Source organism: Neopelma chrysocephalum, unplaced genomic scaffold (genome assembly GCF_003984885.1).
Source record: "Neopelma chrysocephalum unplaced genomic scaffold, ASM398488v2 Primary Assembly neopelma1_186347, whole genome shotgun sequence".
Classification (NCBI taxonomy): Eukaryota; Metazoa; Chordata; class Aves; order Passeriformes; family Pipridae; genus Neopelma; species Neopelma chrysocephalum.
In genome coordinates, this window is record NW_020938937.1 from 3865 (window position 1) to 16753 (window position 12889).

At 62.4% G+C, this 12889-nt stretch overlaps 2 protein-coding genes and 2 non-coding genes across 5 annotated transcripts in view; all 4 read left to right on the forward strand.

The window, feature by feature from the left end:
* Positions 1-7566, forward strand: part of LOC113962947 (prostaglandin E synthase 3) — a 7741-nt gene extending 175 nt beyond the window's left edge. Inside the window, exons 1-8 of one of the 2 annotated variants that reach the window (XM_027673743.1) lie at positions 1369-2433; positions 4470-4583; positions 4688-4757; positions 5185-5283; positions 5486-5575; positions 5760-5822; positions 6243-6267; positions 6701-7566. In XM_027673743.1, coding sequence (XP_027529544.1) covers positions 1961-2433; positions 4470-4583; positions 4688-4757; positions 5185-5283; positions 5486-5575; positions 5760-5822; positions 6243-6267; positions 6701-6720 — 954 coding nt within the window. In that variant the 5' untranslated portion in view covers positions 1369-1960 and the 3' untranslated portion in view covers positions 6721-7566. Of the gene's footprint in view, positions 1-1368; positions 2434-4469; positions 4584-4687; positions 4758-5184; positions 5284-5485; positions 5576-5759; positions 5823-6242; positions 6268-6700 lie in introns of those variants that run through there. The other variant, XM_027673744.1, reaches the window with a different exon arrangement.
* Positions 7567-8301: 735 nt separating this feature from the next.
* LOC113962949 (ATP synthase subunit beta, mitochondrial) lies at positions 8302-11551 on the forward strand. Its single transcript, XM_027673745.1, has 10 exons — positions 8302-8471; positions 8915-9097; positions 9421-9595; positions 9696-9817; positions 10059-10243; positions 10354-10512; positions 10584-10706; positions 10788-11000; positions 11085-11286; positions 11366-11551. The coding sequence occupies exons 1-10, from the start codon at positions 8327-8329 to the stop codon at positions 11461-11463; spliced, it is 1605 nt and encodes a 534-aa protein (XP_027529546.1). The 5' UTR covers positions 8302-8326; the 3' UTR covers positions 11464-11551.
* Positions 9146-9219, forward strand: LOC113962951. The gene has a single exon (XR_003532610.1). It is a non-coding gene; the product is annotated as a small nucleolar RNA SNORD59 (small nucleolar RNA).
* On the forward strand, positions 9908-9983 carry LOC113962952. The gene has a single exon (XR_003532611.1). It is a non-coding gene; the product is annotated as a small nucleolar RNA SNORD59 (small nucleolar RNA).
* Positions 11552-12889: the final 1338 nt, after the last annotated feature.

Here is a 12889-nt window from a genome sequence, read left to right on the forward strand (position 1 = left end):
CGCGGGGGCTCCGAGCCGCGCGCTGACCTTGGGGCGGCCCCGGCGGGTCCCGTCCCGGTCGGTTTTTTGCCCCCGGGTTGGTTTTTTGCCCCCGGTTTAACTGCGGCGGGTCCGGCCCCGGTTACCGGGCGGGTAGGTTTACCGGCGCGGCCCCGGAGCCCCGCGGTGCGGGCGGGATGTCCCGCCCCCGCCCGAGGCTGCGCCGAATGAATGGGGCGGCGGGGGGTGCCGGGGATCGTTGTGTGCGTTGCCCGGTGGGGTCGGTGGCCGCCGGGCACCCGCCGGTCGGTAGCGGCCGAAACGGCGGGGAAAACTCCCGGTAAGTAGCGCGTGGAGCCGCCCGGAGCGCGCGGACGGGCGAATCTTGTTTACAAACTTCCACTTTTCCACTTAAAAACCCACCGCCGGGTTTTGCCCCGTCCCTGGAATGCCCAAGGCCGGGCCGGACGGCGCTCGGAGCAGCCCGGGCTGCTGGAAGGTGTCGCTGCCCGTGGCAGGGGTGCAACGGGAGGACTTTTAAGGCTCCTTCCAACTCGGACCGTTCCACGATTCCGTGAAAGACCGAGGAACAGCGAGAAAGCCCCTCAGGAGCGGGTGGAAGCGCAGGAGCCCGGCACGGAACCCCCCCGGTGCTGCCCGTGCTGGATCCGCTCCACGTGCATCCCGGGCGGGATCCCGCGCTCCCGGGGAGCCCCAATTCACCGCCTTCCCCGGGGCCCTCCTGGGGCCGCTTCGGCCACCCGAGAGCGGCGGGAGCTGCCGGCTGCAGAGCTCTGGCTCGGTGTGAGCGTTCCCTCGGAACGCGCCGGGGAAGACGAGATGGAGTTTTTCACGTGCGGGACCGACTTTTAAGAAGGAAATGTGGCCGCGGAGGGAAGGGCTGCGCTGCCCCCGGAGCTGCCATTCCCACACCTCCAGCGGCGGGACGAGGGGGAATGGCTTCAGACTGCCAGAGGGCAGGGGTGGGTGGGTGGGATACCGGGAAGAAATTCCTCCCTGTTCGGGTGGTGAAGCGCTGGAATGGATTTCCCAGGGGCTCCCCCATCCCTGGAAGTGTCCGAGGCCAGGCTGGACGGGGCTTGGAGCAACCTGGGCTAGTGGAAGGTGTCCCTGCCCATGGCAGGGGGTGGAATGGGATGAGAGTTATGGTCCCTTCCAGCCCAGGCCATTCCGTGGTTCCGTGACCTCCACGTGTCTGGCTGGAATGTCTGGAGGTTGTAGCACTTGCTGAGGTTTTATTTTGTCAGGAATTTGGTCTGAGGACAGAGTTACCCCTCGGGGACTGGTGGCTTTTGGTCCCTTGTCCCCAGTCAGGCGTTTCCTTGTGTTCTGAAACCCCCCATGGTGGAGCTGCTTCATCCTAACATGACTGAAAGCGAGAGGGACGTGATAAAGTTGGACTTTTTTCGTTTAATTTCTGTAAAGTTCATCATCCTGAAACTGCAGCGCTGCTCCCTCTGCGTGGAGTCGTCTAAAATCTAAAATGAGGCTTTTTTTTAATTAAAAAAGCACCTTTCCGGGGTTTATAAGTGGAAAGAAAACTAATTCAGTAAAACAGGTTTTGTTGCTGTCTGGGGGGTAAATCCTGTTGGGAATCTGACTCCTGCAGTGTCCTCGGGCTGTGGGAGCTCCCAGGATGCTCCCAGGAAACAAAGGCAGGATTCCATAGGCACAGGATACCAGGACAGGTTTGGAAACTTCCTGAATCGCCGCGAACAGTGAGATCTGAGATTCCACTCGTGAGTTCAGCGGGTCAGAAGCTGCTGCTGTGCCAGAGACAGGGATATCCAGGGGTATCCAGGGATATCCAGGCTGGAAGCGCAGCCCCCATGGAGCCACCGTGGATCGGGCAGAGCCACAAGGGCTCTGGGGTGAAGCTGAGCCTCCACGTTGCCCGTCAGTGCTGCTGGGAAGCTTCTAGAACCTGTTCCACCCTGCTGGAATCACAATTGTCGTCGGAATGTGGCGCCTGGAAGAGCCAGAGGAGCTCGGGAAGTCCCCAGAACGCGGGTGGACGGGACAGAGGAAACCCTCTGGAGTGGAACACGGCGCCTCGTCCCCCGGGAAGCACACGGGAGGGAGGGAGCACGTTGGAGTCACCTCCTCCTTCCCAAAGAACTCGGTCCCGTGGCTCAGGGACAACCGGAGCCCCCCCTTGGCAGGAGGCCGAGGCTCGGCGGGGACAGAACTCTGTGCAACAGGTGACCCTGCTCCCGGGTCCTGGCGGTGCTCCAGCGCCTGGGAGAGGAGGAGACGGTTCCGTGGGGGTGTGGGAACGGCTCTGGAGCGCCGGGAGCACGTGCAGGGGCTGCTGTGTGTGGTTTGTCTCCTGGGAATCTCCGTGTGGGCAGGAGACACGAACGAGCTGCGGCTTCCGCCCGGTCCCGGCTCTGGGCGGCAGCTCCGGCGCGTCCTGCGCGACTGGTTGGGACGGGGAGTTCTGACCGAGGCTCAGGGGGAGGTTTTCCCCTCCTCCCTTTGGGAGGGCGAGATTGGAAGAGCAGATAAAAGAAGGAGAGGCAGCTCTGGAATGGCAGCTCAGGGCGGCCGGCGCTGAATTCCTGGGGAAGCGGCGCAGGTTTGGGGTCAGAAACGTGAATTATGGCCGAGCCAAATCTGTTTGGGATCTCATTCCTCTCCAGCTCGGATGTGTGTGTGTGTTTTCCTTGAGCTGAGCGAGATTTTTGGACGTGCTGTGAGTTCTGTGCCTCAAACCCCCGCTCTGGGCGGAGATCCCGAGGTCACGGCCGAGAGCCGGGATGTGTGTGGCTCCCTGGGAAGGCTGGAGATGTCTCCATTGACATTGAGAACTGGGAAGTGTTAACACTGCTCAGCCCCTGCGTCACCCGGGCAGGGACACTGAGATTTCTGTTGGATAACGGGGCTGGAGTGACTCCCCCAGGGTCCCACGCTGGGGTTTTGTCTCCCCACACAGAGGGAACAGAGTGGGGCGTTTCTCCTGCTCTTTTCCTCTGAGAGTCTTTCATTCCCTGTTAGAAGAGGATCCTTGTGCCCAAGAAGGAATTAAAAATACCCCAGTAAGAGAACTCCTGCTGTGCTGCTGCACTTCACCTGAGCAAGGTGATAATTAACATTCCCTGAAATGCAGCCGCAAGGGGAAGCGTCAGGTTTTCTCTCCTGGAACAGCATTTTGCTGAAACTCGAGGTTGAATTCAGAAAGCTCTTGTTTCTGTGTTCTTGGGAGTTAAATCCTTGCATGTTGGCCTCTGACCAGGTGTTCCTGCACCCACAAGAGTGTTGGGGCTGCCAGAGGCATCGTGGCTGCTGTCCCAGCCTTTCCCTGGGCTGGCACCAGTGTGTCCCAGTCCCCGTGGCACTGGGGGAGCTCAGAGCTGGCTGGTTTGGGGTTCAGCTGGGGCTGGGCTGGGCCCTGCTGTGGTTCATCCTGAGGACGTGTGGATGGGAGCAGGTAGGAACGTTTGGGGAACGTGAGTCACCTCCCTAAATGTGCCACAGCTCAATGCCAAGAATTAATCAATTGATGATCAGGTGAGTCAAAATCTGACCTGACAGTTTAGCAAAGGTCACCTTAATAAATGGTCTGAAAAGTTAATAATTGTGCTTGTAGAGCAGCACTGAGCCCAGAGGGATGAGTTCTGAGATCCCTCCCAACCCATTCCATGATTCTGTGATCTCAGGAAGACAGAGGAGTGTGAGGAACACCCGTGGCCTCTGTGCCTTAGCAACAGCCCTGCTGGGAGGCTCTTTGGTTCCCCTGGAATGCAGGCGTTCCCTGGGCTGGGCCACAGTTGCCAGGGAATAACTGGAGGGGGGAGGAGGGTGTCCAGGCCCTGCTGGGTCTCTCTCCCCAGTCCACTGAGCGCGGCCAGAGCGTTGCAGGTGAGTCCTCAGGTGGAACTGCAAACACCAGAGCTGCCCTGGACGTGCTGTTACCTATTGTGGTGGTTTTGGAAAGGGAGGAGAGTTCCAAAGTGTGTGGGAGTTCCAGTGTGAGTGTGCAGGAGGTTCTAGGAAGAGTTTGGAGCAAGGATTCTCCAGCTCTCGTACCTGTGCTGACACCAGCTGGGTCTCCATCACAGGAAATCTATTTTTTAATAGTGTCAGTGCCCAAAAAAGAGGTTTTCTCAGTGTTTTTGCTTGGGCTTGGTTTTAACTCTTAGGGTGGCAAAAACCACCCTGAAATCTGCCCAGGCAGCTGTGGGAGGTGGTGGAGCTTCTGCCTCGTCTGCAGTAGCTCATCTTAAAGTTTATCACAATTTTGATCTGCTGAAACATTTATTTCAGCCTCTCAGATTCCAGTGGCTCCTCCCAGGAGCTCTTGGGGGTGTTACGCACTGAATGCATCATTTCTTTTATTCACATCATCTTTGTTCATCCTTGAGCAGCTTTAAAGATGAATGATGAGCTCGAAATGCAGGTTTTGAAGGCAGGAGGGAGGTTTTTAGTTGAATTTGTTGCTGAAATGCCCAACCCTGCTGTGCCCACAGGCAGCCTGCCTCTGCCAAGTGGTACGACCGGAGGGACTACGTCTTTATCGAGTTCTGTGTTGAAGACAGCAAAGATGTTAATGTAAATTTTGAAAAGTCCAAACTCACGTTCAGGTGAGTAACTCGGGCACAGGGAGGTCCCCGAGGGCTGAGGAGAAGCAGATTTTGTTCCACGACATGTCCTGGGCTAAACACCAACTTCTTTTTCCTCTTTGCAGTTGTCTTGGAGGAAGTGATAACTTTAAACATTTAAACGAAATCGACCTTTTTAATAATATCGATCCAAATGTGAGTATCCTGAGGCTCCTCTTGGGTGTTCTTGGTGCTGGAACTGTGGATGTTCCATCCCTGGAAGAGTTCAGGGCTGGGTTGGGTGGGACTTGGACCAGCCTGGTCTAGTGGAAGCTGTTCCTGCCCAGGGCCAGGAGGTGGAGTGGGCTGATCTTTAACCCAAACCATTCTGGAGTTCTGTGATCCTGAAAAATCCCATCTGTTCTTTAGGCTGCTCCTGGGATTTTGGGGCAAAGAGTCCCTTAACCTGTAAGAATATGCTTGAGCTCAGATCCATGGAATTGTTTTTCAGGACAGAGTATTTTATCCTGAAGTGTTTTTCAGGATAAAGAATAAGTGGAGAGGTTTAAGACAGCTGAGGGATGTCAGCAGTTGGTGGTGAAGCTCATCCTGATGGTACTAATGGGTATTTGCTCTTTTTCAGGAATCAAAGCATAAAAGAACAGACAGATCCATCTTATGTTGTTTACGAAAAGGAGAGTCTGGTCAGGCATGGCCAAGGTTAACAAAAGAGAGGGCAAAGGTGGGTTTGGGCACCTGCTGCCCCCCCTGGCTTTTAATTTAGTGCATATTTGGGTCATGTTTGAATTCTGGAGCAGTTTTGGGTCACTTTTCCTGCTCCCAATCGGGCGGCAGCTCTCGTTAACCTGCTCTGACTGACAGCCGGGAACTTCCTTGTCCTTAAAGGATTCCTTGTCCTTAAGTAACTCCTTGTGTTGGTGCAGCTCAACTGGCTCAGCGTGGACTTCAACAACTGGAAAGACTGGGAAGATGATTCAGATGAAGACATGTCCAATTTCGATCGCTTTTCCGAGGTAGGGGGTGAGGAATTCCTGGGGTTCGGGGTTTGCAGGGCGATTAATCCCAGATTTTCTTGCATCCTTACCTTGCCCTGTCAAAGCAGCTGGGGGCTGTTGGTTTAGAGCCATTTCAGGCTGGTTTTGGGAGGAGAATGGGGTTGGATTCCCCTCGACTCGTGGCTGTTCTGTCTCTGAGCAGATGATGAACAACATGGGTGGAGACGACGACGTAGATTTGCCAGAAGTAGATGGGGCAGATGATGTGAGTATGTGGTTGGAGTAAACACGGGCAGGGCTGGTTAAGAAGTCTTGTGCTCCCCTCTTCAGCACTGCAGAAGGGTTAAATAGCCCCAAACCTTGTTTGGACGGGTGATGTCACCTGGGGAAGTCGCCTCCCTCCCTCTCAGCAGTGCTGAGGCCAGTGGGGGCACCTTGCAGTTTGGAGTCTGGGTCTCTCTGCAGTGACTGGGGGTTGTTGTGGGTCTGTGGGCTCTGCAGAGGCCAAACTGAGCTCGCTGAGTCCTGTGGAACCCAGAGTTCCTCAAAATCCCTGCTCTGCCTAAAGGGGATCCAGCTTCCCGCTGGATTTGGGAGCAGCAGCTCGTTCCTGGGGGGTGGTGGTAGAGGAAAGGCGCTTTCAGGGCCATCTGCTCCACTTAATGTTGTTTCTTTCCCTTTGCAGGACTCACCAGACAGTGATGATGAAAGTAAGTTGTTGTTTTCCCCTGACACAGCTGCTGAAGGCCTCGGGCAGGGCCGGCAGATGTTCCCCCCGTCCGTCCCACCGAGTCCTGGCAGGAGATGAAGCCAGTGCTGGGAGACAGCCTAATCTGGGAAAGCCTCTCCACACAAGCCCCAAACACCACTTTGACCTTCCCAGGCAGCTGCAGTCCCAGGGAGGGGCTGAGGCTTCAGGAGCAGCACGTGCTCGGGGTGGCTCTGGCACAGATCTCCCTTGGGAAGAGGCCCCAAACTGCTCTGTGCCCTCCTTGGTCGAGGGCCAGGTCGTCTTGCTCGTGTCCCTTGTGACATAATGGGGCTCTGGTAGCTTTTAGAAAAACAAATAACTAAAAAAAACCCCACATTACCCCACAAACCAGCCCTAAAACAATTCTCTTCTCTCTCTCTCTCTCTCTCTAGAAATGCCGGATCTGGAGTAAGGAAAACTGTCGTCTTCAGGGTTTTGGGGAAAGAACTTCATCACAACATTTCATAATTGAGATAAGAATTCCTGAGTTGATAGCCCTAAAGGGAGATCCTGCATCCTTTAACCCATTTTCAGTCCATTTTAAATGGCTTCACTGATGGTAGGTGTGTCCCATGGCACGGGGCGGTCTTAAGCCACGAGAGGCAATAACGTTATGCATGAACCGTTTTCCAGACTTCCAAAAAAAAGACAAACCAACCCCCCAATTGAGGTGTAGGCAATCCGTACAGAACAGTTGCAATAAAGTTTACAGAGCCTCCTTGCCTCGTAGCAGATGTAATTACAATGGGAGAACCCCTGAATTTACACCAAATGGTTGAGCATTTTTTTCCCCCCCTCTTTCCTCCTCCACGGCCTGAAATTGTCCGTTTGTACCGGGAACAAAACTTGTTGTCATTGGCTCCCCAAATTCAAGCAGGCGAGGCAACATCCCTCTGTGGTGTCTTCAGGTCTGTTCCACTTAAAGTTCGTATTGAAAAGGAAAAACCTAAAACTTCTCCTCGTTTGGTGTTGGGCCCCCCCCGAGCCCCCGAGCGGTGCCGGTGGCCGGAGCCTGTCCCTGGTTCCGTGTGACCCCCCCCAGACCTCCCCCCTCCTCGCCCGGGGTGAGTGGCTGTACATTGTTTGCTTTGTCAATCTGTACATTTAGACCAAATCGTATTTGCACTGTGGGTTTGGCAGCGAGTGACAGACCGTGGGGCCTGCGACCGGGCTGAGAAACCTCAATTTATGTTCAGAGCAGCTGGGATTTTTTTAATGTCTGCATTCTTTCTAATAAACTGTTGAAGACTCCCCTGGCTCTCCCTTCGGCCTGGGCCTTGTGCATTCCTCACCGCGGCAGGGGCAGGGGAGTCCTCCCTCCGGGGGGGACAGTGGGGTGGGACCCCCTCCTCTGGGGGCAGGGGGGGGGCCCCTTTCCCAGGGGGGGGGGGGGGGGGAGAGACCCCCCCGGGGGGGGGGGGCAGCAGGGCCCGTGGGGTGGGTTCTTCTCCCGGGGAGGATCCCTGCTCCTGGTGGAAGGGCAGCTGGGGGCTGGTGCGGTGGGCTCTGCTCCCCCGGGGGGCGGGTTCCCTTCTCGTGGGGAGCCGGTGGGGTGGGGCTTTTCCCCTGCGGGAGACAACGGGGAGTGCGGGGCCTGCCCAGTGCGGGGCAGCCCCTCGGGGCGGTGCGGTGACCCCCGGGCCCGGTGCGGTGACCCCCGGGCGGTCTCGGGCCCGGTGCGGTGACCCCCGGGCGGTCTCGGGCCCAGCGCGGCCCCGTCGCGGTCACGGCGCCCGCCCAAGGACAAGCAGAGCCACGTGCGCCGCCGCTTCCGGCGACCTTCGGCCAGGCCCCGCCTCTTCCTCTCCGCCTCACCCTATCAACCCGCAGCGGGGCTTGACGAACGGCTCCAAAACCCAATCGCGAGGAGGCGCAGAGCGGGCGCCGCCTCAGCGCGGCCAATGGCAGCGCGGGCTCTGCCGGCGCGGCGGCCAATGGGCGAGACAGGGGCGCGCCGGGGCCCCGCCCCGCGAGCGCCGTGAGGGGCGGGCGGGACCCGCGGATCAGTCGGCGCCGCCATGTTGGGGCTCGCGGGTCGTTCCGCCGCCGCCGCCGCCGCCGCGGCCCGGCCGCTGCTGCCCCGCGGGGCCGCCCCGGGCCGTGACCTCCTCCCGCTGCTCCTCGGCCGCGGGGCCGCCCCGGCCTCCGCCGCCCTCGGGGCGCGTGAGTGCGGGACGAGGCGGGGTCACCTTGGGGCCTGAGCGGGCCGGGGGCGTGGGGGGGGGGGGCGCGGGGGCTGCGGGTCCCCGTTAGCGGGGACGGGAGGGGTGTATGTCGTGCGGTCATGGGGGAGCGGCTCTGGGGGTTCCGGGGGTCGTGGGTGCATCGAGGGAGGAGCTCCTGGGCGCACTGAGGGGTCCAGCGTGCACGGAGGAGCGATCGGGGGGCCCCGGGTGTATCGGACGAGGGGTTTCGCGGGGTCCCAGGCGCACCGAGGAGGGTAGAGGGGTCCTGGCTGCACCGAGGGGCGCTCAGGGGGTCCTGATTTCACGGGGGAATCCAGGGGTCTCGGGCACACCCCCAGACCCGCGGGGGAGCCCCGTCCCCGCGCCCCCGAGGCACCGGCGCTGCCCTTCCCCGACCTTGACCCGTCCCTCTCCCCCCAGGCCGGGACTATGCGGCCCAGGCGGCCCCCGCCGCCAAGGCCGGCTCCACCACCGGCCGCATCGTGGCCGTCATCGGGGCCGTGGTGGACGTGCAGTTCGACGAGGGGCTGCCCCCCATCCTGAACGCCCTGGAGGTGCAGGGCAGGGAGACCCGGCTGGTGCTGGAGGTGGCTCAACACCTGGGTGAGCGCTTGGCACCAGGGACGGAGGGGACGGGGGTGGGGGGAATGTCCTCCTGTGATGATGTTTCCAATGACTTTCGTTCTCCTGAGCTTGCTGAAGCCACAGATTTCAATCTGAGGAGGAGGAAAATGGCTGCCCTCGAGGGCTGCGGCCGCAGGGCTGCAGCTGGAGCGCAGCCTGGGCTCTCGTTTTCCTCTGGGCTGTTTTATTCCTGCGTCCTTCTCTCAGCCGAACGTCCCCTTGGCAGTGCCCGGGGAAGCCACCGGCAGCTGTGCCCGGGGTGAGCCCGAGGACGCTGCGGTGACCGTGCTGTCCTTGGCCAGGGGAGAACACCGTGCGCACCATCGCCATGGACGGCACCGAGGGGCTGGTCCGGGGCCAGAAGGTGCTGGACTCGGGTGCTCCCATCCGCATCCCCGTGGGCCCCGAGACCCTGGGCAGGATCATGAACGTCATCGGGGAGCCCATCGACGAGAGGGGCCCCATCACAACCAAACAGTGAGTGCTGCGGCCGTGCGGGTGTGAACAGGGGGGGATCCTGCTCTCCTGGGGGTTTGGGGCAGCTGCTCAGCCCCTCCCTGTCCCCCTCCCGCTCCAGGTTTGCTGCTATCCATGCCGAGGCCCCTGAGTTCGTGGAGATGAGCGTCGAGCAGGAGATCCTGGTGACGGGGATCAAGGTGGTGGATCTGCTGGCCCCCTACGCCAAGGGCGGCAAGATCGGTACGTGACCCCCAGAGTGGGAGGGGGGTCTGGGGAGGAGGGCACCTGCCAGCCCCCTTAAAGCTCCTGATGGTCCCCCTGGGGCACTTTCCTTCGCTGATGATCCACTCCTTGACTTTCGTTCTCCTGAGCTTGCTGAAGCAACGCTTTTTTCCGTCTGAGGAGGAAAGGGCTGAAGGGAGACCCGGGGGGCAGCTGGGCTGGCTCGGGGCTGAGCAGGACCCCCGTTCCCCCCTCCCAGGTTTGTTTGGAGGTGCTGGCGTCGGCAAGACCGTGCTGATCATGGAGCTGATCAACAACGTGGCCAAGGCCCACGGTGGTTACTCGGTGTTCGCCGGCGTGGGCGAGAGGACCCGCGAGGGCAACGACCTGTACCACGAGATGATCGAGTCTGGGGTCATCAACCTGAAAGATGCCACTTCCAAGGTGTGCAGGGTCCCCCGGGGGGAGCTGGGTCCCTTGGGGAGGTGGTGGGGGGATGCAGGGGGTGCCAGAGGGACACCGTGCTGACCTGGGGCACCATCCCACACCCGCAGGTCGCCCTGGTCTACGGGCAGATGAACGAGCCCCCGGGTGCCCGCGCCAGGGTGGCCCTGACGGGGCTGACGGTGGCCGAGTACTTCAGGGACCAGGAGGGTCAGGACGTGCTGCTCTTCATCGACAACATCTTCCGCTTCACCCAGGCCGGCTCCGAGGTCCGTGCTGGGCACGGGGGGTGCCCCTGCCCCGCGCTGGCACAGCCCCCTCACGCTCTGTCCCCGCGCAGGTGTCGGCCCTGCTGGGCAGAATCCCCTCGGCCGTGGGCTACCAGCCCACGCTGGCCACCGACATGGGCACCATGCAGGAGCGGATCACCACCACCCGCAAGGGCTCCATCACCTCAGTGCAGGTGAGGGCAGGGCCCAGGGGGGTCCCTGGGAGAGACCACATCACCTGCTTGGGGCCCACCGTCCCCTCCCTTCCCCCCCAGGCCATCTACGTGCCCGCCGATGACCTGACTGACCCTGCCCCTGCCACCACCTTCGCCCACTTGGATGCCACCACGGTGCTGTCCCGTGCCATCGCTGAGCTGGGCATCTACCCGGCCGTGGACCCCCTGGACTCCACCTCCCGCATCATGGACCCCAACATCGTGGGCCCCGAGCACTACGACGTGGCCCGGGGCGTGCAGAAGATCCTGCAGGTGAGGGGGGGGGGACGGGCAGCCCCCCGTGGGGTCCTGGGGGGTCAGTGCTGGCTGCTCACCCCCCCTGTGTGTCCCCCCCAGGACTACAAGTCGCTGCAGGACATCATTGCCATCCTGGGCATGGACGAGTTGTCCGAGGAGGACAAACTGACAGTGGCCCGTGCCCGCAAGATCCAGCGGTTCCTGTCCCAGCCCTTCCAGGTGGCCGAGGTCTTCACCGGCCACATGGGCAAGTTGGTGCCTCTGAAGGAGACCATCAAGGGCTTCAAGCAGATCCTGGCAGGTGAGGTGGCCCCCCCGGGGACTAGGGGAGAGCCTGGTTGGGCCCCCCCGCTGCCCCCTGACACGGTGTCTCCCCCCAGGTGAATACGACCACCTGCCCGAGCAGGCCTTCTACATGGTGGGGCCCATCGAGGAGGCCGTGGCCAAGGCAGAGAAGCTGGCAGAGGAACACGCCTGAGCCCCCCTGAACCCCCCCTGCCCCCCAGCTCCGCTGGGGCCGGACCCCCAGTATTTAACATTTCCAATAAAACATCGGTGAAAACGTTCCCAGGCTCTGTGTGCTGTGGCTCCTGGTGTGAGGGGTCGGGAGGGGTCGGGGTCCTGTGAGCCCCCTGCATGGGGAAGGCAAGGCTGGGGTTCCCTGAGCCCCCCAACCCCGTGCTGGGTTCTGGGCTCAGCTGCTGCAGCAGCACCGGGACCCCCGGCCTTGGGGTTCCCCAGGAGGGGGAAGAGCCCCCACTTACCCTGTGGGGTCACCAGGAGGGGGGGGACCCCCTTCTCCCCTGGGGTCTTCAGACCTGTCCCCGGCGGGGACAGCCCAGGAGGTGACAGATGCTGGTCCCGTGCCCGTCCCTAGCCCGGTGTCCATCTGTCTGTCCCTGACCCCATCGTTCCTCCCCCCCGCGAGCACCACCCCGCCCCGTTCCAGCTCCACCATTTCACAGCACAAAGAGCCGGCCCGGCCCCGGCAGCTGCCGCTTTGTCCTCGGGGGTCCCCGGGGCCGGCCCGGCCCTCCCGGTGCGGGCCCGCGGGACACCCACACCGGGGGCACCGGGAGCGCCCCCCACCCCCCGCTCCGTCGGTGACCGCCCCCGGTGACGGGCCGGGCTCAGCCCCACGGAGGATCGGGGGGTCGCGGGGGTTGTCCCGCGGCGCGGTCCCGGTGCGGGGGTGCCCCCCCCCGCCGCCTCCCCCCACCCCCGGCACGGAGGGGCCGCGGTCCCTTTAAATGGCGGCGCGTCCCCGGTGGCGGAGGGGGCGGCGGCGGCCGCTGACATCACGCGGGGCCGGGAGCACCTGCGCCCCGCCCGGCTCCGCCACCGGCACCGCAGCGCACCGGGCCGGGCGGGCACCGGGGCTGGAGCGGCCGCCCCCGCCGCCCCCCCCAGGTACGAACCGAGCGGGACGGGCCCCGGGGAGCGGGACACCGGGACCCACCGGGACCCCCGTGGGGCTGAGATGGCTGGACGGGGACCCCCGGATCTGTACCGGGACCCCCCGAGACCGGTCGGGCTGGACGGGGACCCCCCGGCTCGGACCGGCCCCCCCCCACCCTCCCGGGAGGCGCCACCGGGGGGGGATCCCCCGCACCGGGCCCCCCTTGCCCCGCACCGGGCGGGGATCCCCCCCCCGCTCCCCAGCGGCCGCACCGGGACAGCCCCCCCCGCACCGGGACCCCCTTCTCCCCCCGCCGCCCCCGCGCCCGGTGCCGCCCCCGGTCCCTGCGCAGCGCGGCCCGGCCGGTGCCGCGTGACGTCACCGGGGATCCCGGGGGCCAGCGCGGGCGGGGGGGGGCCCGGCGGACCCGCCGAACAACCGGGGGGCGTCGGGGCCCGGCAACGTCCCGGTCCCGCTGCGCCGCCGCTCTCGGGGTGGGGGGGGG